Genomic DNA, 25,263 nt, shown 5'->3' with positions numbered 1-25,263 from the left:
TATTTCATTCTGCCGCTTAGTTATGACACGACTGTCTTTAAAAACAAAACTGCAGCATAAAATAATGTTCTTGTCGTTCTTCAATTATCGAGAACTCTGCTCGAGTTTGGGGTAACACTTGTTAAACAAATTGGTTTTCCGCACGAATATTGCCTCTTTTGTAGAAGGATCATTCGTTTTTTTTGGGGGGGGGGGCATGTATGTACCGGTACACAAGTATATTTAATGTGCGGGTGGCAATATGGCAACAGCATAACAACGTGATTTTTTTTTTATTATTTAAACAAAAATTCCAAATTAGTCCAAACGTACTAAACATTGCACAATGTAACAAACTAAAAACTAAAAGCAGCCGACATTCACCCGTTGGTCCTGTTTGGTGGCCGTTTTGAGCTTGTAAATGTGGCAGCAGACGTTGGTGTTTTTTTGTTCAATGTGAATAATTGTGTCCTTGTCAAAGATCAGGTCATGTCGGTAAGTCTGCAATCAAAGATGAAAATGTTCACCTCGGCACATCGGCACGCCTTGTGCGCCCCCGTAGTTCCTCACCTCATCCCACGGTTCCAACAGTTCAACAGTCTTCAGTAACTGTCCACTCTGGTTGTCATGCAGTCGGACCTGAGCTTTCCCCTCCCCATCTGCACCGTCTGTGACCACCACGGCCAAAAGGTCCAGTTCGTCTTCATATATGACTGTACGGAAAGTCTGAAACATTTTGTATTGATTTATTTCAATGTTTCTGACAACACGATTCATTTTTCGGTAGCACGTGGCTGACTGACTTCAGAAACCAGTTCTGTGCCTCAGAGGCACACCGACGAATCCTGTGACTTTAAAGAGGAAGCCAACACCAAAGTGTTCACCTCAATGTGTTTTATGTAACTTCATGAGTCGAAAGACGGCATTTTGATTCTTACCGCGTTTGTGGAATGCAAATTATTTTACCGGGAGCAATTTTTAGCCGGCTGAGGGGGCGGCCATTTTGTCACTTTTGGTCGACTGAGAATGACATCGGAGTTGCTCGGGCCACCAGGTAACAACCTAGCACGCCTCACGTGGTTTCTGAAGCTGAGCCAGGATTGCTTGTCAGGAGCTCATCGTGAAGGAGTTTGGCGAAAACAACAGATGGTGCGATTGTTCGTAAAAGCAAAACCCCCCAAAAAAAGCTCTCGATTGGCCTTAGTGCGGAGATCATAAAAGTATTTTCATACCTCCTGATCAGGGTCATCATCGAGCTGCTGCAATCTTCTTTTCACTGTGCGGCCTGAAGAGGTGACGGTGACTTGCGAGGTAGACTGCGGTCGGTATATACAAAAAACCCCCCCAAAAATATTTGATTGAAAACTGGATCATTAATGAATTTAAAAAAAAAACATTCATCCATAGCAAAGGAAAACACTTGCGATGTTGTTCCGATGAGTTGCCATCGAGAAATCTTCTACGACCTTCGATGGCAAGCCGCTGTTCAACTCACCAAGGATTTTAAGAACGCTGGGAAGATTTAAAAAAAAAAAAAAGTTCAATTTCCAACTTTATCACAATGTCAATCAAAATGATGATTCATAATTTACAATTGCCTGCTTGCGTTAAGATCTCATGTATAATAATAACAATGTTGAGACACCGTTTCTTTCTACTACTCACTTAATGGTCGTGGGCCCCGCATGAATGATTCTTCCCGAGTCATCGGGGTGGAAGAAAATGGCATCGCTCTCTAGAGAGTAACAGCTCATATTCTGTATTCCATTAATAGCCTAAATTGATTTTAAAAGACAAACAAAAAAGTATTTTAACTCGGGCACCTTTTGAAGTGTAGATCAAGGGCTAAAACTACTCAAGAAGGTATCCGGAGCAAGTATCGAACGAGAGCAGCTTTTTAGAAGAGGCCGACGACGACTGTCAAAAACAACTGTGCCCCTCGTTTCGCGCTCAGGCTGACAACTTCCCTTGAACCAATTCACTAGCGGTTTCGTGTTCTAGTACAATCGATACACAGACCCCCCCCCCCCCCCCCCCCGAGAAGCTAAATGTTGAAAACTGAAATTTGTACAAAATGTATTCAAAAGGGGCGGCCCGGTAAGTCCAGTGGTTAGCACGTCGGCTTCACAGTGCAGAGGTACCGGGTTCGATTCCAGCTCCGGCCTCCCTGTATGGAGTTTGCATGTTCTCCCCGGGCCTGCGTGGGTTTTCTCCGGGTACTCCGGTTTCCTCCCACATTCCAAAAACATGCATGGCCGGCTGATTGAACACTCTAAATTGTCCCTAGGTGTGAGTGTGAGCGTGGATGGTTGTTCGTCTCTGTGTGCCCTGCGATTGGCTGGCAACCGATTCAGGGTGTCCCCCGCCTACTGCCCGGAGACGGCTGGGATAGGCTCCAGCACCCCCCACGACCCTAGTGAGGATCAAGCGGCTCGGAAGATGAATGAATGTATTCAAAAGTCGACAATTTTCTGCATACCATAGTGCCGTCTTTGAGCGAGCGAAAGTGGTGAGTCCCCTGGTGGCATTTTTGTAATGCCAAGGAAAGCCTCCAATCTGCACTCCATTACTGGAGCAGGACACCTCAAAAAGCACAGGAGGGCAATCTATGTCATAGGAGCCCCCCCCCCCAAAAAAAAAAAACATCATCAGTAAAAAGTCCGATTTCACGGCCAAGAATCGACATCAAATCTATATCACAAACTGTATTACGCTTACCTGTAATGTGGATATTTACCGGAATGCCAAATGGAGCGTCTCCCACCGTTTTGCCGCTGAGAAGTGAACTTGGTTTCCCAAGCGTTAATTTCTCCACCAGGTACTGTCAAACAAACACGCTTAGTTGATGTTCGAAATTTGGACCACAAAGAAATTGTTCTCCCAAATAAATAAATATATACTATAACTAATGATGCTAGCCTATAACTTATGATATTAGCCTGATAGCATTAAGTGCCAAAGTCATTTTTTTAAAAACTTTGCCGGAAAACAAAGTTAAAAATGACGGCAGCGCCTGTTGTTCTTATCCTGAAGACAAAAAAGGAGGCATTTATTCGATATTATATTGAGTACATTTGGTCATTCCGTCATGGAGCTTACGCACCTTTTGCACAATGTGCTCAAAGCTAAACAGCTTCATTGCCTTTCTGCTGTAGGATACGGCCAAGACGCCCTGAGATAAATCAACGTCAAGAATGCCGTTCCCGAATACCTGCGAGATTGAAATGGATATCTTCATCCACCGCGCCCCTGCTATTCAAAACAGGTGACAGGAACAAATATACAAACCTGTTTGTTGACTTCCATCATGCCCACAATTTGTAAGGGGAAAACGCGGAATATGATCAGATGCATCACTGTATTCTGGGTGATACCAGCCTGGCAAAAAAAAAAAAAGAAAGAAAATTGCGGTGATCACTCTAAGCTTGATTGAATTTGGTGATTACTTTGGTTTCAGATGATGACTACACATCTGATGAAATTTGAGGAGATCAAAATTTTTCACTCGTTCAATATATTTATGGATTTCTACTTGGCAGTAGTGCAGAACTGACCTATAGATTACAATGAGGCATTTTTGCCTCGTCAAAACAGTCAAATTAGGTAATTGAGGTCATTTTTACCTGCCGTGATAAGGATGTGCCTTTGTTTTGAACTGATTTAACATAAAATATCTCTTGAGAAACATCCCAGCTTAGGTACCTTCAGTAAAAAAAAAGAAAAAAAAAAAGATTAGCAACGTGAACCACAGATACTTTGTTGAGTAAAAAAAATAATAATTAAAAAAAAAAAAGAAGAAACCCGTAGAACTCAAGGCTAAATGTTTTCCATCAACCTGAATGTGTGTTTTGAAGAGAGAAAAACTCTCTCCAGCTCCTGTCCCGTTGACTCTGATAAGCGGTACAACCAATTATTGGCTGTCAAAAACAGCAGACTGGACTTGTGATCAGAAGCAGACGCTAACGTGGTTTCCTGCCAACAACAACCAAAAAAAAAAAAACGATTCACACTTGCAATTAAAATAAACGGGTCGCTAGAACAACGGAATGTTTGTGGGATCCACTTACAAGTGGGCTCTGGCACAGCAAGGTATCTTCAAATTTATCCACTTTGGATCGTTTGGGCAAATCGTAGAGAGCGTGAGGCTTGGAATCAACGCTGAAAAGTTAGTTAAAGAAAGTTAAACACTTTCGCTGAATCATCTGTAGATGATAACGTACTCGGAATCCTATACGAAGTCATGAAAGGATCATTCATTTGTACTCACCAACTGTAACACTTCAGATAATTCTCCAGGTAGATTTTACCGTTTTCATACAATATTGTGGATTTAGAGGTCTTACTCCACACTTTACAGAAATCCCTCTGATCCTGAATTATGACATTATGAATTAGGAATTAAACATGAATAGAAACCCCAGCTACATTCCAGTAGTACAGTATTTTTTTTTCCTCCATTACCTCTAAAAGGATGCCTCTTAGGACCTTCGTATTGAGCCTCGTTAGAGTCCCACCATCTCTGATACCTCGTCCTCTCCAGCTCAACACCTCAGCAGCGTTTACATTCCGTTTTTTTCTCCAGTAATGGGCCATCATTTGGCAGCATTTCGCTCCACCTCCTGACAACGTATCTGCAAGAAAACAGGAAACAATTTAATAGACTTATAGCACCAATTTCCTTTTGCATTGAACCAATCGAAAGCAAGCACTGAACACAACAAGCACACATTATGAACACTCATTGGACACCTAAACCATGTTAAGTGCTCTCTGAATACTGCAAAGCGATTCTGAAAGTGCTGTACTTTTTTTTAACTCCAGGGTTAAAAGTCAGTGCAAACTACTGTGTGTGCACAAATTCAGTGACCATCACCATCATCCTCCAACACATAGGTTAAAACATTCAATCCTCCATTCATTTGATCTAGCAATCCAAAACATGTAATCTGTTCATTTTTAACCACTTAAATACGTCAGGTGTTGTTCAAGTTTACTTTCATCTCAGTTTGACAGTTCTGAAAATGAACAAGTATATATATTCCTGGACAGTCTGTGTACTTTTTTTTTAAATCAAGCATTCAATTTTCAGTTTGTTGGCACGATGCACAGCTTTTATGAAATTGTTTTAACTTAGGCAAACGTCAGGCTGAGGCTAATACTGTACAAGTGCACAGTTTTTCTAAAATTGAGCCAGCAGAGGGCGCTCCATTTAAATGTTAATTTTCCCCATGGTCTGGAGACGATACTGTATCTATTTATAATAATAATAATAAGACAATAATCCTCACTCTTGGGAAATTTTGTTAAATGTACAATACCACAAACAAAAAGAATACTTCAGGGAAACCGCTCAGGAATATGCCCTAAAACTATACATGACAAAAATACACAAATATGGAAAAAAGAAAATTTAAGAATACGTCTTCAGGATATGATTTGTTTTCATTGCGTATTTATTCACCCAAATAACTGAGGTTGTATAAAAATGAATATGGTATTTTCGACAAAACAAAACATCCAGGAAAAAAAAGTATTTTCAAAACGCAGCCGACTGCTACGCTCACAGATGCATTACGTCATAATCCGTCGACACACAAACGAGACAATGCACGCATGCGCCAAGGCTAATGCTCCAGTTGCCTGCTACTCTGCACTACAGCCAAACTGGGTGATTGCGGTCTTGTTTGTTGGTTTGATAACTCATAACCGATTTTGTTTTGATGATCCTTCGTCTGCACATACTCTTCTCGGATCGCAAATACATTTACATTGAATTGGCGAAGTTAGCTAATGAGGTATCAGACTGAATCGAGTTGAGCTCATTCAAAATGCTTTCTATTCCATTTATTACCCCTAGACTAGCAAGAGAAATGAGGAACACAAGCGACCATAAAGGTACACTTGGTGACGTATATGTTTTTACCGTAGTAGCGTTGGACGAATGTTTACTGTGCCTTCTTGGTCCTATTTTGGAATCTGGTCGTCTTCCTTCAATGTCAAACAGAGACTCAACAAGGTTTAGTCTCACTACTGACCTCACTTGGTAGGAGTGTAACAGCATAAATCAAGAACTGACATCATCATTCACACTTGCTCAAATATCTATTAACCTATATTTACGGTATATATTATCAAAACGGGAAATGTATAAAATTGTCAGTAGAAAAATAATTCTTACTTTTGCACGTCAAGACCTCAACCGTGGTTGACTTTTTCTTTGTATCCTTAAAGTTTTTTCGCCATCATAAAAATAAACACTCAAGTACAGATACCTGAAAAATAACAATACAGTAGCAAATATTTTGCACTTTCCACCACTGCACATAAGACACTATTAGAGTGTGAATTGTTTTGCGGGAAAATATGTACTTTGAACTAACATTCCTGTGTTTTTGCAGGACAAATACATCAATTTCAGAGCCTCTGTTTCACCACACTGGAGAAAGTCTTTCGCAGAGTATCTACACGATTGAAGAGCACAGAAAGAAGACCCTCAGCTCCACTGGGTTCGAGAATGTTGACCAACCCGGATGACATTTTTAAGCACAATATGTGGTCAGTAGTTTTTTTGGACCATTGTGAGCCAACATCCTAAAATTGTACCTTTATATGTATCCTATTAAGGAAATGTGATTGAAGTCCAACCTTTAAATTCAATGTATATATTGTACATAATACAATGTAAATGTGTTTTCTTTCAAAAGTGTACAGTAGTTGTGTAATTCTTAATGTTTAGGGATCATGTGCATTGGACAGAGGCGGACAAAGATAATGCACAGTTGAAAGCTGCCGAAAACTCCAAAGTGCACATTCCATCAGGGGAACAAGGCAAGAATTTGTATTTGTATCGAAAATCACATTTCAACGCCATTACCTTGCAAATTAATTTTTAAAAAATCCCTTGTCCACAGGCAAATTTGATACAGAAGCTCGCCACTACTGGGAAAGGTTTTATGAGCTACACAAGGGTAAATTCTTCAAAGATCGCAAGTGGCTGCTCTTGGAATTCCCAGAACTACTTCCGTCAGATTCCAAAAGCCAAGACAGTGGCTTTGACGGGGAAAAGAATGCCAGACGGCAGGAACTCCACAGCCGCACACACTTTGACTCTTCCTCAAACCATCGCCGCCTGTGTCAAGATGCGCAACTGGAAACAAATGAAGCCGCTCTACGGGTTTCTTACCCTGGACAACACTCTTCTTTCAGGATATTGGAGGTTTTTCTAAATATAATTTTGTGAATATGGGATAAACGGTTATGATAATTGATGGATTGATATACAGTATATTTTTGGGGTTGGTTTTATGTCAGCACGGTAGTCAAGTGCTGGGCACATATTTTGTAGGCTCGAGCTAACCCACAACAGATAAGCAGTGTCCAAAATGTGATGTTTTTACAGCCAAGCATACCATTTAAATGAATGAGTCAAATGACATTCATTTTTATTAAATTTGCCGTCCGCGCTTTGTGTAACTTACCGTCTAACTTTACAGGTTGGATGTGGCGTTGGCAACAGTGTATTTCCAATTATTAATAATATCAGGTAAGTGTCACCTGAAATAATACTTCACTCGACATTGCTTTAACCTCTTCACAAGGATTTGTGTATGAAATAATGTGTTATCTCATATTTGATTTGTTGTTTGCATTCTTTTTTGTTCTCTAATTAACCTTTCATTTTGTCCACAGGGAAAACGGTGCATTTTTATACTGTTGTGACTTCTCCCCATGTGCTATTCAGCTGTTGAAGGTAAGAAGACTGTTTTCATTTACATGCTGTAGCATTACATTTTACAGTATATTCTTGGGTCGTAAAAATGTCAGCATTCCCCCATCTGGTGCGGTACAACAATTCTTCATCGACATTAGTGTTGATTTTGAATCCCAGCGATGTTGTCCCCCCCCCGCTCAGAGCCATCCCGACTTCGACCACTCAGTGTGCCATGCGTTTGTGCACGATGTTTGTGAAGAAGAGGGCTCTCTTCCCTTTCCGCCACAGAGTCTGGATGTTATTCTTGCCGTTTTTGTGCTCTCCTCCATTCATCCAGACAGGTGGGTGAAGTCTACTGCAAAAACACAGTTGAGGCTATTGGTGAACCTGTCAATGGAGTTTCCTGTTGTGTGTTTCGTTTGACAGTAACTTTTAACTGTCATTAAGCCATCACAAGACGGCGTTCCTTTTGCTGTGCATGGAGTGTAGGTAACGTTGCGGTCAGTGAAGTGACATTAAATGAGATTTCATCAACAGGATGCAAGGGGTGGTTAATAGGCTAGCATCCTATCTGAAATTTGGAGGGATTTTCCTTTTTCGGGATTATGGGAGATATGACTTCTCTCAACTCAGGTTTAAGAAGGGTGAGTTGCGGATTTGTTGGACACACTCTTGACAGTCTCCTTTTTATAGCGTCTTGTGTGGATGTAGTCTATTAATAGGTTTCATCTTTTCACAATCAGGTCGGTGCTTGTCAGACAATTTCTACGTACGAGGAGATGGAACGTGTGCTTATTTTTTCACAAAAGGTTGGTATATAAAATTACAATAACGCAATTCAAATGACTCCACTGCAGCCCAGGTTGACCTGGTTTCATCTCCACAGACGAAGTTCACGGTTTATTTTCCAATGCTGGATTGGAGGAAGTACAGAATCTGGAGGATCGACGAATTCAAGTTAACAGAGGGAAAAAGGTTTCAATGCACCGGGTGTGGATGCAGAGCAAATATAGGAAATCGCATCCACGTTGACCCTGTTAACACATGGGCCATGCACTTGTGTGTTTTTTTTTAAATGTGTGTACAAATACTGTGTGTCCTTTGGACTTCTTACTTCTGACATTCATTGTTTTTATACTTTGTACTTTTCATCTGAAAATGTGTGTGTGTGTTTGTAGTACATTTTGATATCACACATGTCAAATTCAGTTCTGCAGTGTTTATTTTATGAGTAAAATGAGGAAGTGCATTTTATTGTATAGTGACTGTGCCATGCATGAGATTTCAAATCACGCCACTGGGGCAAAATATACTGGAAATTGCAACTCATTGGTGAAGAAATGCTAACAGGTGCGGTATGCTTCCACCTTGACGGCCAAAAAAAAAGTTCATAAAAAGACATGGAAAAGCTGAGGCACTGCGTGACAGAGGAGTTTATTGCTCAACGCGTATCAATTTAAAAGAGTGTTCATCGGGGCTAATAATCTTATCTCAACATTTTTTGGGGGAACAATATATTTACAGTTGAGCCCTGGAGCGAAAATCCGTTATAATTGATTCCCTTTGAAATTACACAACTTGTCTATTTTTCCAATTAAGTAAAATTTATATTTTGGGGAATGAGTGTTAACTTTATTTGTGGTTGTTGAGACAAAAAAACCTTGAATTTTTGCACACGGTGCGTGACGTCAACATCCACTTGAGGACCGAGTGAGGTAGCCCACGACACTACACTCAAGTATACACAGCACAGTATACGTACCGAGGCTAGTACTACACAAGCCAAGTCAAAATTACTACCTTTCTCCCAGACGCGACTAGTAATTTCACCGCCGGCAAGTGAAGGAATGTATCGACCTCGAGGCGTCAAGTACGCGGGAGAAAAGTAGCTTGATGAGTGTCCAAAGTAGTGGAAGTTTGGAGGGGCCGCCATCTTTGGTCCCAGCTCTCCACGTCCTCAACACGGACGGTGTTTTCAGCAACATACCACGGCGCTGCTGAAGGCCCTTGAAGGTATTGTGGAACGTTTTCGGGATGATTCATGTGTGTCTTTCTCTCCCTGTGTGTGTGTTTTTTGTGGGGGGCAGAACGGGAAGGAAATTGCTGCGAGACGACGGGAGTGAGTACGCAAAGTCGTGAATGTTAGCAGAATGTCGGCTCCAAAGTCCATTGAGGCTCTTTAGGCTACTAGCTAGCAACACTAAAGCATCGTCTTTTCCAGGGCCCCGGATTGCGAATATTACTTTTCAGACAATTGCACACTTATTGTCGACGAGTATCAATGAGTAGGAAAGGCTGCGATTGTTGTGGATGCAGGCAGCCATGTTATTAAGCATGCACCTTTTTGCACGAGCTAGTCAAGTTACCGATGAAGGTAGAGGGGGGGAAATGTGGGGACAAAGCAATGTCTGCTGATGGTTCCCGATGTCTTTATCAGCAGTTGGCATGCTTGCACATAGGTGGACAGCCACCATTGTGCGGCGATTGTCGTGTCACAACAAGGACGTCTATCATCACTTTGCACCAAGCTTAATATATGCGACTATGGCTTGACATGAAATGCTAAAAGAAACGACTTTAGCCTTACGTGACCTTTTTTTTAAAATCAAATCACCCAGGAGTACCTTGCCAAATCGGATGTCACTGCGACAAAGCCACAAATTGTCACCATTTTATGTTGAAAATGGGTACGTTTAGCCTGTGCATCTCGCTTTCTCTTGCACATCTCTCGTCTTTTCCTGTAAATGTTGACCCGAAGAGGAGATTGTGAATCAGACTGGGGTATGAAAACATTCCGTAAAGGCGGTGAAATGCCAAACAATGACATTCAGTAAAAGTCCAATCCTAGACGTCCATTACAGTGAAGTTGTTGGAAGTGGGCCATTAATTAATGCCAGGGCATTTTAGGACTTTCTCAAGTGTCTCTGCCATAAACAGGTGGCCAGTGTGCTGAGCAGCATGGAGTTAAAATGACATTCACAGCCATGGCTGTAAGGGTTCAACCACTTGTTCTCGCAGGGGCTCGAATATAGATAATATATTCTCCTACACACGGAGACCTTCATGGGCAGAGCTTTATAAAAACACAGAGGTTGCTTGTATTAATGTTTCGGAAAGTTACTGGGTCAAAAGGCAATGGGTTGTATTCCCCATGTCATTGTGACTTCAGTTGCACCAAAGAGGCATAAGAGAAAGTGTTAAAAAAAAAAAGAAGATATCTTTATCTCCACCATATAAACAGTATTTTAAACCCGTTCAGATGACCGCCTTCGCGAGGAAAACCCGGAGCAGTTTTATTGACTTAAAGAGCCGTAATCATGGATGGTATCAGTTGTAAATCATTGCAACAGCTGTAGTAGTCAGCTCAAAGTAATGAGTCTGCAAGTTCTTGAGAAATCTTGGTTGACATCAATGTGCACCATTCCCCCTTTTAACAAATTATTTTCTTCCCTTTTCATTGTCTCGCTGAAATGGCAGCAGAGACGCAAAAAAGAAGCAAGATTGGTTGTTCCTTGTTAGTTTTTTTTTATCTGCTTTGTAATCGTATTGTCAGCTTTATCAACCTCACTTGCATTGTCCTTACTTCCTTTTTTTTTTGTTGCCCCCCCTAACCCCCCTCACTAATTGTTTTAGCGTTTGTTGACATTGTTACACTGCTGCAGCCGATGGCTTCACAAGCAATATGGGCTACAGATTTTTTTGGCAATGGAGTCGTCCCTTAGTTATTGCGGAGGTTATGTTCCACAGCCCTCTGCGATAGACAATTGTGATTTTTTTTTCTTTTTTTTTCCTGGCAGATGTTGTGATTTTGATTTCATTCACCATTTTCAAGCTCAAGCTTCCGTGCAACATTGCACAGTAAAACATGACTAAATGGCATCAAAACATGAAAAACGACGACGATAATGTATGGACACCAAAAGAGGAGGTCAAAGCTAACTTCTTGAATGAAGTCTTGGACTAAGTAGAGTTAATTGATAACACCAGTGAGTAGGGTATAAATAGTTTGCCGCGTACCAAATGTATCTTACTACAGAAGTAAATAAAATTAGATGATCTACAATCTGAGGAAGGGATGTTTACATCTCAAATTCAAAGAGGATGATTTTATTTCTATTGCGAATTGTAAAACGGTAGTATTTTTTGTCGGCTTTGATTCATGCTTGGTTTATGATGTTGTCATTGTAAAGCTGCTCTCAGCGGTTGTCAAGTGACTGAAGGCTTGGCAATTGGGCTGAAGATGACGGTACTTTGCATGTTAGGAAAGACAAAACAAAAAAAACAACCATGTGGATGTGACGAAAACAGGTCTTGACATAATCACCATATGTTGACTAATTAAAAGAACCAAAACTCATGATTGTAATTATATCTCAGAGCGATATATTCAATTAATATTTGTTCCTGTCAAACATGTTCTGGCGTGCAAAGCACCGGTCTTAGCATCATTTGAAATGTGTGTAAACGTTCATAAGATAGCCCTAAACGTTCATTTTAAGCAAATGTAAGAAACAAACTACACAACTTACAAGTGAGCCGATTTAGGAGCTTTTCAGACACAATTTGATGACGCTTGGCCGATTTTGGTATCCGTCTGAAGTTTGAGCTAGCGAATTTGAAAACAAGCAGCAGTGAGAAATTCTTCAAAAAGAACCCAAGTGCGCTTGATGAGACACAAAATGCCAATTTTGCCAAACGTGCCAATTACCAATTTACAAACAAAACAAAACAATTTGTAGTGGCTCAGATTCAACTCCCAAGTAAGACCTCACGTTACCTTGTGACAGAGCTTTTGACTTAAGAGCAAACGAAGGCGTCAAATCATCCTTGTGTCTTGCATCATGGCCAATGTAGAAATAAATGAATAACATTTTTTAAAAATGTCTAAAAAGTTTGTAATCGAACAATGAATTCTGGCTGCACCTTTAGTTTTCAGTGACAGGCCTTTAAAAAATAATGAACCTGTCTGTCTTATTCTGTCGTTGTCTGTCTTCCTTCTCTTTTTTAAATTTTAAATTCCATCCCACCAAAAGTTAACTTGGCCCTGCACTGTTTGTATTAATTTTACGATACCTACTTTTATCTTTTCTCTGTTCGGTCTTTTACAAAGCAGCTGTCCGTCCGGCTTGATCCGCGGATACAAAATGGTGGCATCGTTCTCGCGCAGGTTTACCGAGGCTGCAGAGATGCCGGTGCCCCCGGGGAGCTCACGCAATCGCCTAATAAGAATTAATTATTCATCCTTGACTTGCTGTCGAAACATCGGCGCGGCACCTCACATCATTTGTGCTGAGCAATATGACTCGTTTCCGTTGCACCCGTCGTAAATATGATCTCCTCCGGTAACCCATGATGTGCCGTCGATTGTCGCTAATGTTCGCAGGCGCCATGGAGGAGCTGCACAGCCTGGACCCCCGCAGACAGGAGCTGCTGGAGGCTCGTTTTATGGGCGGGGTCGGCGGCAGCACCGGTGGCAGCACCGGTAGCACAAGCGGAGGAACTAAAGTGAGCCCTTCGTTGATTCTTCTAAATAAAATCAATCCGGAGTCATTTGTGATGACGTTTGTGTAACCTCAATGTTAACGCATTTCATTCTAGGGTTTGACCAATAATGAATGTTCGAACCACAGTTTTGGAAGTTTGGGATCTTCAAGCGATAAAGAGTCGGAGGTACTTTTTTTTTTTCAGTGTTCAATTCCTCCAGAATTACGTGTGTGAGAGTTGTTTTTGCCCAAGTGCGTTTGTGAGGCCGTTTAAAAAAACACCGTGTTGTGGTTTGCAGTTGGAAGCGTTGAAACGCCCTCATCGAGCCAAGCAGTACTCCCTTAATTTTTGATTTTGTTTACAGTTATTTCAAACTGCAACTTATGAAAACCTACAAAAATATTGACCATCAATGATTTATCAGGAAATCCATTTGCTCCTCTGACAAATACGTTGAAAGATTTTGGGTTGATCTTGTGGTCGCGAAATGTGGCTTTAAGATGCGATGGAAGAGAGGAGCTTCTCTCCGTTCGTTGTCTTCATATTTTTTCGGTCTCTTTCGCTTTTAGGGTTCAGACGTGAAGCGAGGCGGCTCACCAGCCTACTCGGTGAGTTCGGGGGCCGAAACGGAATTCTAACCTTAAGTGAGCCGAAGACGACGCTTGAGCTTAGGTTTACGTTTTCACGCTTTCCAGCCTTCTTTTCGTGAGTTTTGCCATCAAATTACAGCAATGCCTCCCCGCCAGGAAAGCAACGTTTATCAATCTTTTTGGTACAAAGGTTTCCAACTAAGATTACATAACGGGTGAGTTTGTCAGGGGAAAGTGTCGGTAATTGCGCAGGTGTTCTTCGACGAGAATCCCAGACACATAGTCGAAAGCCGCGCAGTCATTTTTTTTCTCTTCTCAAAAAAGACGCGACATTGTGAAACTGATCCCATGTGTAACACTCACGAGTGACAATAGTCCCGATCCAGCACTAGTTTAGAAAGTTAGCGTCCTGATTTATTTTTATTTTGTAATCAAATAGTCGATCTCTATGCAGACTCCAGAGAAGAAGCAGTCCGAAACACCCCGAGGCAGAAAAAGGAAGCCTGACATTCACTCTGAGAGTAGCCAAGGCAAGTATCTTTTTATTACCCTCTTATTATAATGTTCCATGCCGTCAGTGTCCTGTGAGAAAAAAAAACACATACTCTTTTTTCCATTTCTATCATTTTTTTGGGTACACTTTTACATCAGGGCGGCCCGTTAGTCCAGTGGTTAGCACGTCGGCTTCACAGTGCAGAGGTACCGGGTTCGATTCCAGCTCCGGCCTCCCTGTGTGGAGTTTGCATGTTCTCCCCGGGCCTGCGTGGGTTTTCTCCGGGTGCTCCAGTTTCCTCCCACATTCCCAAAACATGCGTGGCAGGCTGACTGAACACTCTAAATTGTCCCTAGGTGTGAGTGTGAGTGCGAATGGTTGTTCGTTTCTGTGTGCCCTGCGATTGGCTGGCAACCGATTCAGGGTGTCCCCCGCCTACTGCCCGAAGACGGCTGGGATAGGCTCCAGCACCCCCCGCGACCCTAGTGATGATCAAGCGGCTCGGAAGATGAATGAATGAATGACTTTTACATCAAGGGAACATTCGGAAAGGCGGACACGCGATTAACGTAAAAAAAATAAATAAATAAGAATCAGGCTAACATTATTCTCCGTTTGTTTTCCTCTTCACAGGAAAAACGACTGTGCGCGGCCCCAAGATAAGTGACTATTTTGATGTAAGTTTCCTTTTTCTCGTCAGCACCGCTCCCAATCTTATTTCTTCATTCTTTAAAAGAACACACACACACACACACACACACACCAAAAAAAGCAGGTCAGAAAAACAAAAAAAGAAGCACGAGCAGATCTGCTGCTGTCGTCAATGATCCCCCCCGCCCCCGTCTTTATTTCTATTTTATTATTATTAAAATTATTTTATTTCTCTTAATTTCTTTCTTTTCCTTTCCTTGTAGTTCCAGGGAGGGAATGGGTCCAGCCCGGTGAGAGGCCTGCCGCCAGTGATTCGTTCCCCTCAGAATTCTCATTCGCACTCCGCTCAGGGCACCGCTGTAAGCTTTGTCCCAAACTGTCTGCGCTGTGCCTCATTTGGAGTTTTTGGGCTTTCTCAACACAAATGCTATCTCTCTTCAGTTGCAGGGTAGACAAAACAGTTCCTCTCCCACCAGTCTGTCCTTTGGTGACCACATGACACATCCAAAACAACTCGCGGTTAAATTTGTTCAGGTGAGGGGCTTTCTCCGGATCGCCGTGTCGTTTTCGTTGCTCTTTTTCAGCCGTGTTTTTTTTTTTTTTAATCGATCTCCTTCCACGTTATTTTTTCTTTGCCAACCAGACTGACCTCACGGTATTGAAGCTGGCCGCCCTCGAAAGCACGAAGAATCTCGACCTTGAGAAGAAGGAAGGGAGAATAGACGATTTGTTACGGGTATGCGGCCGAATTGCTCGAACGAAACCATTGCTTTGTTTTTGAATGATAAAACCGTATGATTTTTTTTTTTCCTCCTTCGGTAGGCCAACTGCGATCTCAGGAGACAGATAGACGAGCAACAAAAATTACTTGAAAAATACAAGGAACGCTTGAATAAATGCATCACTATGAGCAAGAAACTACTCGTCGAAAAGGTACGTCTCAACCTCCATACACACTTTTTTTTTTTTTACGATGTTTAGGTGCTCACCTTTGATTTTTGCGGCTCGACAGAGCAACCAAGAGAAGCAGGCCTGTCGGGAGAAAAGCATGCAGGACCGACTCCGATTGGGCCATTTCACCACAGTGAGACACGGCGCGTCGTTCACTGAACAGTGGACGGACGGCTACGCTTTCCAGAACCTCGTCAAGTGAGACGCTTTGACACGGTTGACGTCGCACGTCCGCTTGAGCGGATCATCGTTTTCAAATATTCTTCCTTGGCTTACGATGCAAAAAAAAAAAAAAAAAAGCTGCAGATCATCCAACTGCTATTCTAAGCGCGTTTGTTTTTTTTAAAATGCAGCGGCATTAAAACAACACCCCAATTTTTTTTTTTTTCCAGACAGCAGGAGTCGATCAATCAACAAAGGGAGGACATCGAGAGGCAGAGAAAACTACTGGCCAAGAGGAAACCGCCTTCGTCCAACAACTCTCAAGCGCCCGCGACAAACTCTGAGCCAAAGCAACGCAAAACCAAGGCGGTGAATGGGGCAGAAAGCGATCCTTTCCTGAAACCGAGCCTACCTCAGCTGTAAGTTCCCGTCTTGAGGGCGGAGCGACGGCTCAAAAAAAAAACAAAAAACGTCACTCTCGCTTCTCTTTCCATGATTGTTATTCACATTGCTTTCTCGTTGTCACCATACCAAACGTCAGACTTTTATATTGAAAGCCAAAAGTGCCCATTTCTGACTTAGCGTTTCGAAAACGGTACAAGCCCAACCCACTTCGAGACCTCGATAAGCACTCATTGTACATTTTAGTGTGCCGCTTGTAAAGCAGAAACTCCTTTTTGCACGTCCGGTTGCTTAATCGTGCCGCAAATGAGAGAATTCAAATCGAAGTAAGCACGGTCGTAATTGTGTGTGTCTTCTTCAAAGACTGACGCTAGCTGAGTACCACGAACAGGAGGAGATCTTCAAACTGCGACTCGGACACCTCAAGAAGGTTCGTCAATCAGTGAGCGTGGAGCAAAACATGACGTCTGTGAGAATAATATGTGGCAAATCACAATCTTTTTATAATCGGAAGAGTTGAACGCAGATTTTGGAAACGTTTGGATTGTTGTTGTCATAACGACGATGGCTGTACACGGCCAATCGTTTTATATTCAACGCGCCGGGGTTTGATGAGCCCCTTCGTCTTGCAGTCACGACTCAGAAGTTTCATTTGCTTGCGCACGCGAATCTTTTACAGGAAGAAGCCGAGATCCAGGCGGAGTTGGAACGTCTGGAGAGGGTCCGCAACCTTCACATTCGGGAGCTGAAGAGATTAAATAACGAAGACAGCTCACAGTGAGTGCGAATCAATGTTGCTTGGCATTCACACAAGGTTGCTCTTCAAAATGCCGCTCTCCGCGCAGCCGAGAGTTAAACGAGCAACAGTGACGGACCAAATCCAACTGGCGGTATAAAAACAAATGGAAGTGACACTTTGCTGTACTTGCTAAAAATCAATAATCTGTAAGAGACATCAATCTCGACATCGAGGTTGGGGGTTTTTTTTCCTATGAAGAGGTTTCATATAAAATCGAGGTTTTAGTTATGACTGTCTTCTTAGGCACACATCTGCGCCTTACATTGGTGATCTAATTGTCGACTTTTTTTAATAGTGAAAAGGCGTATGTCGAATGGAATCCCTAAAACCGGACGATCAATCAATCGACGTTCCAACGTGCGACCTACTGTGCCTCGTTGAGTAATAAGTGCGCTTCCAAATTTGTGTTTTATTCCACGTGCAGATTTAAAGATCACCCTACGTTGAATGAACGATACCTGCTCTTGCACCTTCTCGGGAGAGGCGGATTTAGTGAAGTTTACAAGGCAAGTCATTCATTTGTTTTGCGGAGAGCGGGGGGGGGGGGGGGGTAAAAAAACAAACTAACAGCCTTCCGTGCCGCGCAGGCTTTTGATTTGATTGAGCAACGGTATGCCGCTGTAAAAATCCACCAACTCAACAAAAACTGGAGGGACGAGAAAAAGGAGAACTACCATAAGTATGTCGGCTCACACGGATGTATAGACATTAGATTGTGGATGAAATGTTTTCCTGGAGTGTGCGTCTTCTAAGATCCGGACTGCCTTTCTTTCCAGGCACGCGTGTCGAGAGTACAGAATACACAAGGAGCTGGACCATCCCAGAATCGTGAAACTTTATGACTACTTCTCACTGGACACAGACACGTTAGTCCCCTCGAGAATTGCGAGTACTGCTTCGGGAGCAGGGCCTCGTGGTTGACTTTTGTGGTCGGACTTCTAACGCCGCCGTCCCGTCTGACAGGTTTTGCACTGTTATGGAGTACTGCGACGGCAACGACTTGGATTTCTACTTGAAGCAGCACAAGCTCATGTCGGAGAAGGAGGCTCGCTCCATAGTCATGCAGATTGTGAACGCGCTGAAATATCTGAATGACATTAAACCCCCCATCATCCATTATGACCTCAAGCCAGGTAAATGTTTTATTTTTATTTTTTTACTTTGCTTGATCAGTGGACTTGGGGTAAGAACTTGATTAACAAGAGCACTCTGGAAACCCGGTGAAAAAAACAAAACGGAGTCGACAGCCACATGGGATAAATAGTAATGATGTCACCACTTGACATAACATGATAAATCAGATTTTATTTAATTTTTTTGTTAAATTTGCTGATTTAGCAACAGAACACTCACAAAAAATGAATCGGGACCATCAATTCTGTACAGTATTGTAAAAAAACAGGACGCTATATTATTAACCAGGGTCTTCCCGACTTATTTTACTTGGAGCACAGTAGCCCTTCAGTTGTCATTTTAGGGGCACATCCTGTAAATCATGTGTGACAAACTCAAGGCCCGGGGGCCAGATGTGGCCCGCCACATCATTTCAAGTGGCCCGCAAAAGCAAATCAAAGATGACAACTTCCACGATGCCTGCTAAAATCTGTTGCAAAATTTCACATTTTCATATGTAATAAATCTGAGACGTATTGGACGCATTTTCTTGGTACCAAACCCCTCATTACAGTTACGTAAGCAATAAATTAATAGAACGTTATTCTCAACTTCTTTATACCGTTTCAGTCATCAAGGCCCTTCAAGCGAAACGGTAATTTTAATGTGACCCGCGACAAAAAAGGAGTTTGGCACCCCTGGTGTAAATTGACCAGCAAAGTAAATATTCACATTTCTTCTTCAGTTGAACCCAAAACTGATGACCTTGTTGTTCTTCCGTTGCCAGGTAACATCTTGTTAGTGGACGGCACAGCCTGCGGCGAAATTAAAATCACTGACTTTGGTTTGTCTAAAATCATGGACGATGACAACTACGGCGTGGACGGCATGGACCTGACGTCACAGGGGGCTGGGACATATTGGTGAGAGGTCCCACGTTGCGCACAAGACTGTTTGGTGGAACAGTCAAAATAAAACCGTTGCGGTCTAATCCTGTGTTAGGTACTTGCCTCCGGAATGTTTTGTGGTTGGAAAAGAGCCTCCAAAGATCTCCAACAAGGTGGATGTGTGGTCTGTTGGTGTCATCTTTTTCCAGTGTCTGTACGGAAGGAAGGTGAGGAGCAAATTGGCGTTTGTTTTTCTTTTTTTAATCGTTATCAGTGTTGAGATTAAGAATTGTCCCGTCCGTCTTCAGCCGTTTGGCCACAATCAGTCGCAACAGGACATCCTCCAGGAGAACACGATCCTCAAAGCTACCGACGTCCAATTCCCAGTGAAGCCCGTTTCCAGCCATGAAGCTAAGGTTTGTTTTGTTGTTTCGCCAGCCAGCAAGCATCGCATTCGTTCACATGAATACAGTTTCTCTCAACAATTAATTAGTGATTAACTCATTCAGTACCAGGCAAGTCTCGACCAAATCTGAAAAGACGTATAAAAACGTCTTTGGGAGTGAATGAGTTAAAGCAATTCTCACAAAGTGGATAACTGATTAGCTGTTGGTTATTAGATCAATTGTTGCAGCTCTAATTTCAAAACTAGTTACCCATCTGTTGGGTATAGGCTCTAGGATGTGATTAAACACGGATGATTTCAAAGTCGTAACATACCAAAATGACAAAAATGAGATTCAACCCCTACTGCTTGCTCCTCCTCTTCCCTTTTCAGGCCTTTATAAGGCGCTGCCTGGCGTACAGGAAGGAGGACCGCATCGGCGTTCACCAGATGGGAAGTGACCCCTACCTGCTCCCCCACATACGGAGGTCCAGCTCCTCGGGGAATCTCCAGATGAATGCAGCTGGCTCAGGGCCGGCCCCCTCCAGCATCATCTCATACTGACGGCCTGATACTGTGATGCAGCCTGACCAAGCGCACGGCAAGCCTCCCTGAGGCCAACGGCCAGCAAGCGGGGGGGGGGGTCACTACATCTCACCGTCCTGGCCTCCTCTGACTTGATCGACAGATGCACGGGGACAGTCGAGGAATGTTTGGTTTTTGGGTTGTTGTTTTTTTTTTTTTTTTTGAGGGGGCGGTGAGTAAAGGACATGGGCTAGTCAGCCACTTTGAGGAGATGACAAAAGCACTGAAACGGACTCCGTACCTTGAAGAAAATGTGAGTGGACACTGTTGAAATGTTGCAAGTGGATAGCGCCCGAGGAAGTCGAGGCCCCACCCCTGCTGTGAGGGTTAAATGTCACGGCGGTGGCTGGATAAATGTATGAGCTGCTCAAAATGACTTGACGAAGGACAGCCACCAAGTAGAATTGCTGTTGATTTGGTTTCATATTCCGTTCCCGTACGTTAGGCTTGAATTTGAGTTTGTTAGCCTTGAGAAAGTAACCTGTAGCGTACAAAAAGGGGGGCATCTCCTGTCACATAGGCCAGGGAAGCTTTTCAGTACTTCCGTTTTCATGCACAAAGTAACCAAATGTAGAATTGTGGCATAAAATCCTATGCAGGAACATTAATACAGATAACTTTGGCAAACGTATATTCTGTACAGTTTGTCTTTGGATTTCGAAATGCAGCAGCAATATGTACGAAGCGTGAAAATGTCCACTCGGAATGGCCTTTTTGGGTGGATTCATTTTGCTGCTTTTGTTGCTCTTATTTTTTTTAAGGGCAGTATATTTCACTTCGGGTACAAATTGTATAGTTCCACTAAGAGTGAATAATAAATGAGACAAATTGTCCCTCCCCTGCGCCCCCCCAAAGTGAACTATGTCGTCTACATGGAGTATCTTTTTTTTTTTTTTCTGTTCCACCCATACCTTCCCTCATGCTTACTTTGATTTCAGTATAGTGACATCTTGTGGCGTTGAGAGTACTGCAGCTCTGACAGTCAAGGACGCACACAAGCAATTTGTATATAAATGTTTAATATAGACAATTTATTGTACAAATCTTTACACAAATTCCAAAATGAGTACAGTTTTGTTCCACTTTAACCAGTTTTTTGGAAAATCCACAACTCACCTAAAATCCCCGCGAGCGCAAACGGTTATGACAATCTGATCCTCACACAGTTTGTTGGTGTAATGATGAGTCTCCAGGCACTGAGCTATGTATCGAGTCGGAACCGATTAGTGATAATGGAGTTTGGCTCGGTGAACTTATTTGGACGACAGCGGGGGGAGATGCTTCGTTCTGTGTGACGGAAGCATCTGCGCATGAGGTCGCAGGACAAGGGGCCGATGAAGAAGATGGAGTGAATGCGGAGACTGTGACCGACTGTGGTGAAGGGAGAATATCTGGGGACGGGAAGAAAAAAAATCTATAGTGGACTAAATTACAGAGCCTTTCTTCTTCTTTTGCTTAAATCCCAAAGTTAAATTATTTTGTCACACTTTCTCATTCATTTTACCCGTGAGCTGCTTATTCTAGAAGCAGTATAAGACAGACGTATGGATAAACTGTACTGGAGGCTCAGCTCCCGTGTCGACTTCTCAGTAGAGCGGTAAGAGTTATTCTTCGCAGAGGATAAAGAACCTGCGTATTGTTAAATGATCCGTCTTGCGAACGGCAGAACAACGCTGCGATCGATGCTCATTATGAGCCTGTGTGGTTATGAAGTTTCTCATTGTTAGCATTAAGCTAGCTGGGGGCTATGCTTTGTTTTAAATATGCTACGCGCACTTGTCTTTGTTTTCTGTTGAGATTGACTGTAAACCTTTAGTTGAGCGTAGCAATTAACAGGTTGGAGGTTCGTGTGGAAAGTAAGATGAGTCACAAGTCAAAAGCATTGGCCGATTGACAGCTTGCATCGTGAAAAACGCTTCAAGGCACAAACTGTTTAATAAGAAGCTTCAGCGTACCTGTTTGAACACTGACGAGGTCCAAAGACGAGTCTGTCTGCTCGGAGCCAGTCGGAAGATTCACCGGAACGGTTGGAATGACAGCAGTGAGACCAACCTAGAAATGAAAATAATTCAGTCTCTGTGAATAATATTTGGCGACTTAACAAGAACCCATTTAAAAGTGTTGCGTTATTCATTCATTCATTCATTTTCCGAGCCGCTTGATCCTCACTAGGGTCGCGGGGGTGCTGGAGCCTATCCCAGCCGTCTTCGGGCAGTAGGCGGGGGACACCCTGAATCGGTTGCCAGCCAATCGCAGGGCACACAGAGACGAACAACCATTTGCACTCACACTCACACCTAGGGACAATTTAGAGTGTTCAATCAGCCTGCCACGCATGTTTTTGGAATGTGGGAGGAAACCGGAGCACCCAGAGAAAACCCACGCAGGCCCGGGGAGACCATGCAAACTCCACACAGGGAGGCCGGAGCTGGAATCGAACCCGGTACCTCTGCACTGTGAAGCCCACGTGCTAACCACTGGACTACCGGGCCGCCCAGTGTTGCGTTACCTCCGAGGAATTGTCATCTGGTGGAGGAAGAAATTTGGTCTTGCTGCAAGGCGTGGTGGGTACCCTGTGCAGGTAACCGTAGCCGATCCCACAGCCTAGACTGAAGACAAAACAAATTAAGATCATTTACATATGCAACGGCGGGAACCTCGGTCCAAATTGAGTAGGGTCAGTTTCCGTGGTTACCGGCGTACCTGCCCGCTCCCCCCCAGTGACAATTTGGCCTGACGTACACCTCGCGGCAATCGACTGAGTCCGTGTTGTAGACGTAGAGCTTGAGCAGCCTCCCTTCGTACCCTTGGATGAGTTTGAAGAGATTGTCGTTCTGTTTGAAGAAAAGACACAGAAAACAGCGGGTCGGCCTCTCGCCATCATGATGACATCGATACTCGGTTCAAATTTCCTACCTTGTCCAGGAAGGTTTCAGCTCCTACGATGTAGTCAGTGTAGGGTCTGAGGCCAGCCTGGGCTGCAGGAGAATTCGGTTCTACCTCCTGGACATCCACCACATCACCACAAAGGACAGTGCAAGTGCTTGAGAGAACAGCGGTGACATCAGAGCTATCTGATTGGTCCATAAGCACAATTAAAGAATCTGGGACGTTAGTTGCTGAAAACATGCAAAGACTGACAACTAGGGCTTAAATGATTTTGAGAAACAATTTTGACCCGCCATTTAATGTTTCACACGAGTGATGCTTGAGTCTCTCAGTCTTTCACTTCTACTCACCAAGACATGCCAAACATTTTCTCTAGCGCCTTCAAAGTTGGAGAAGCGGATGCTGATTCCCAGCAGCCCCTTGCCGCCCCACAAGCTGCTGGGGATGACCTCTGTCTCCCTCACGTTTAGTGTCCTGCTACTGTACAACACCAGTTTGGTGGGTTTGTCCACGTTCCTCTCCAGCACATCTTTCAGGGTGTCGTTGTCTTTGCTCTGTCGCACAGCAAACGTGCAATACGTAGATGAATTGGCCACACTCATTTTGGACCGCGCACGCCGGTCTGACTTACTAGTCTAGTGTCACAAATTGCGATGATGAAATCAAAAAACGGCTCCAGTCCTGCACAATCACCTGGAGAATTCTGTTGAACCTGCAAAAAAACAAACAAACAAAATAATGTGTGTTTATTATTACATTTAAAGTATTTTACCAATGGGGCTGTTTTTTAACCATATATTTTTTTAATTGATAAATAAAACTGCACCCTGTGAATGAGTACATTTGTTGCAACACAATTATTAATATTACAGTTTAAAAAAGCAATGAATGAATAAATATCAAGTTCAATCCAAAACATTTATTACAAATTTAGAACTGTGAATGTGAAACTCTGACTTCGCTGCTTTGTGACGTCACCACTTTCCCGTCCTGTGATTGGTTGATCAGAGCATTTTTATATGAATCTCATGTTGTTTGATAAATATTAATTCTGAACTGCATGCTGTTCTATTGTGTTGTTATATACTATTCGTGGTTTCTGAATTTTTCTCGCCACTTCTAGATTTTTCACGCAAAAAAAAAAAGAAAAAAAAATATCAGGACCTAAAACTACAGCATACGATACACTATTTTCACATGTCAAAAGTCAGAATGTAATATATGGGGTCGAGTCCATCATGCAAGAAATGCCGCAGTGCTGCTGCACTTTACAACCCAGTAAATCAGCAATTAATGTGTTCATCAATCATCAATGTGTTCAGCCGCTTCTGCTAAGTCACCACACCGGTTATTCTTGAAGTTTTTTGTTCCCAACAACTTAAAATCAGGGCGCTGCCAAACAGGCTTTCACCAACGCCAATTCCAAACTTCATCGTGTTTATTACCCTGCAAAAATAAGTGCTGAAAAATAAATAAGTGACAACTCATATGAAAAGGTATTGATAAACAATGCGGGGCGAAACTCGCGTGCTGGGAAATCCAACGCCAATGAATCGACGCCTTTGTATATCCGAGAGTACGTGAATGCGGCACGACGCTCCGTCAACATAAACAAATGGTAAGTATTGAAAGAAAATTAAATTAAATTACTCCATTGACTGACACACAAACAATAACGTATTGAATGTTAACTCAATGTACAGTAACGTGTGATTTACATTAATTCGCGGCACATGGTGTTGAATTCAGGACTTACTTTAAGGACGTGATAGCCTTCACTTCCCCCACCTGGCACCTGTATACTTGTCGAGCCCCCCATGCTGTTCGGAGAGTTGTCTTTTCCCGCCGTGAAGTAGATTCGAGCACAGGACGAATGTGCCTTGTCTCATCTGCACGACAAAGGTCGTCGTTCCTGTCAGGATTGTTCAGCACTTCCGCCACGCGGGTGACCTCCTCCAAGGAAGATGGAGCCTCGTTCGACAGGCTCTGTCGTGAGTGCATACCATGATGTAAATACAGAAAAGCTAACCTTAAGGAGGAGCTGCAGAAAATATTGATTTATCATCCTTTTGTAGTCATTTGTTCCCACTATAAGATATTATGAATATTGCGTTGATAGAATTTCATGCAGCACCGCTCCCTGCCGTCAACGAACATTGACGTCAGAGTGGCGAGTGAAAAT

General features: G+C 42.9%; 5 protein-coding genes across 6 annotated transcripts in view; 3 read left to right on the top strand and 2 right to left on the bottom strand.

Annotated features, from left to right (window-relative positions):
* LOC127611984 (electrogenic aspartate/glutamate antiporter SLC25A12, mitochondrial-like) overlaps window positions 1–25,263 on the top strand; it is an 81,542-nt gene that overhangs the window by 43,446 nt on the left and 12,833 nt on the right. The window lies entirely within an intron of this gene.
* dcaf17 (ddb1 and cul4 associated factor 17) lies at window positions 297–5,994 on the bottom strand. The gene is given in 16 exon segments (XM_052082812.1): window positions 297–480; window positions 550–705; window positions 1,212–1,295; window positions 1,404–1,491; window positions 1,645–1,754; window positions 2,459–2,511; window positions 2,514–2,585; window positions 2,698–2,800; window positions 3,083–3,190; window positions 3,268–3,357; window positions 3,603–3,681; window positions 3,815–3,951; window positions 4,047–4,137; window positions 4,247–4,350; window positions 4,441–4,610; window positions 5,903–5,994. Coding segments are annotated over 15 exon segments (1,548 nt in total). The 5' UTR covers window positions 4,576–4,610; window positions 5,903–5,994; the 3' UTR covers window positions 297–342.
* On the top strand, window positions 5,565–8,939 carry mettl8 (methyltransferase 8, methylcytidine). Of its 2 annotated transcripts, none has more exons than XM_052082814.1 (10): window positions 5,565–5,647; window positions 6,378–6,534; window positions 6,716–6,807; window positions 6,891–7,195; window positions 7,473–7,522; window positions 7,669–7,729; window positions 7,892–8,031; window positions 8,228–8,334; window positions 8,434–8,499; window positions 8,577–8,939. In XM_052082814.1, the coding sequence occupies exons 2-10, from the start codon at window positions 6,494–6,496 to the stop codon at window positions 8,720–8,722; spliced, it is 1,008 nt and encodes a 335-aa protein (XP_051938774.1). In that variant the 5' UTR covers window positions 5,565–5,647; window positions 6,378–6,493; the 3' UTR covers window positions 8,723–8,939. The 2 variants fall into 2 exon arrangements, with proteins under 2 accessions (XP_051938774.1, XP_051938773.1); XM_052082813.1 differs by having other exon boundaries at window positions 5,578–5,874.
* On the top strand, window positions 9,407–21,035 carry tlk1a (tousled-like kinase 1a). Its single transcript, XM_052082804.1, is given in 24 exon segments — window positions 9,407–9,625; window positions 9,627–9,652; window positions 9,654–9,703; window positions 13,074–13,195; window positions 13,289–13,360; window positions 13,744–13,782; window positions 14,219–14,294; window positions 14,891–14,934; window positions 15,172–15,267; window positions 15,350–15,442; window positions 15,552–15,644; window positions 15,731–15,841; window positions 15,921–16,057; window positions 16,252–16,440; window positions 16,787–16,853; window positions 17,103–17,200; window positions 17,647–17,728; window positions 17,810–17,901; window positions 17,999–18,088; window positions 18,186–18,355; window positions 19,123–19,258; window positions 19,338–19,449; window positions 19,531–19,638; window positions 20,001–21,035. Coding segments are annotated over 24 exon segments (2,316 nt in total). The 5' UTR covers window positions 9,407–9,583; the 3' UTR covers window positions 20,172–21,035.
* On the bottom strand, window positions 20,368–25,206 carry LOC127611990 (Golgi reassembly-stacking protein 2-like). The gene is made up of 8 exons (XM_052082816.1): window positions 24,838–25,206; window positions 23,713–23,793; window positions 23,432–23,635; window positions 23,109–23,195; window positions 22,896–23,026; window positions 22,702–22,801; window positions 22,148–22,244; window positions 20,368–21,583 (listed from the first exon to the last, which is right to left on the bottom strand). The coding sequence occupies exons 1-8, from the start codon at window positions 24,898–24,900 to the stop codon at window positions 21,351–21,353; spliced, it is 996 nt and encodes a 331-aa protein (XP_051938776.1). The 5' UTR covers window positions 24,901–25,206; the 3' UTR covers window positions 20,368–21,350.

The sequence above is a fragment of the Hippocampus zosterae genome, chromosome 12, assembly GCF_025434085.1.
Source record: "Hippocampus zosterae strain Florida chromosome 12, ASM2543408v3, whole genome shotgun sequence".
In the NCBI taxonomy this organism is placed as follows: Eukaryota; Metazoa; Chordata; class Actinopteri; order Syngnathiformes; family Syngnathidae; genus Hippocampus; species Hippocampus zosterae.
This window is presented reverse-complemented; position numbering and strand designations above follow the sequence as displayed.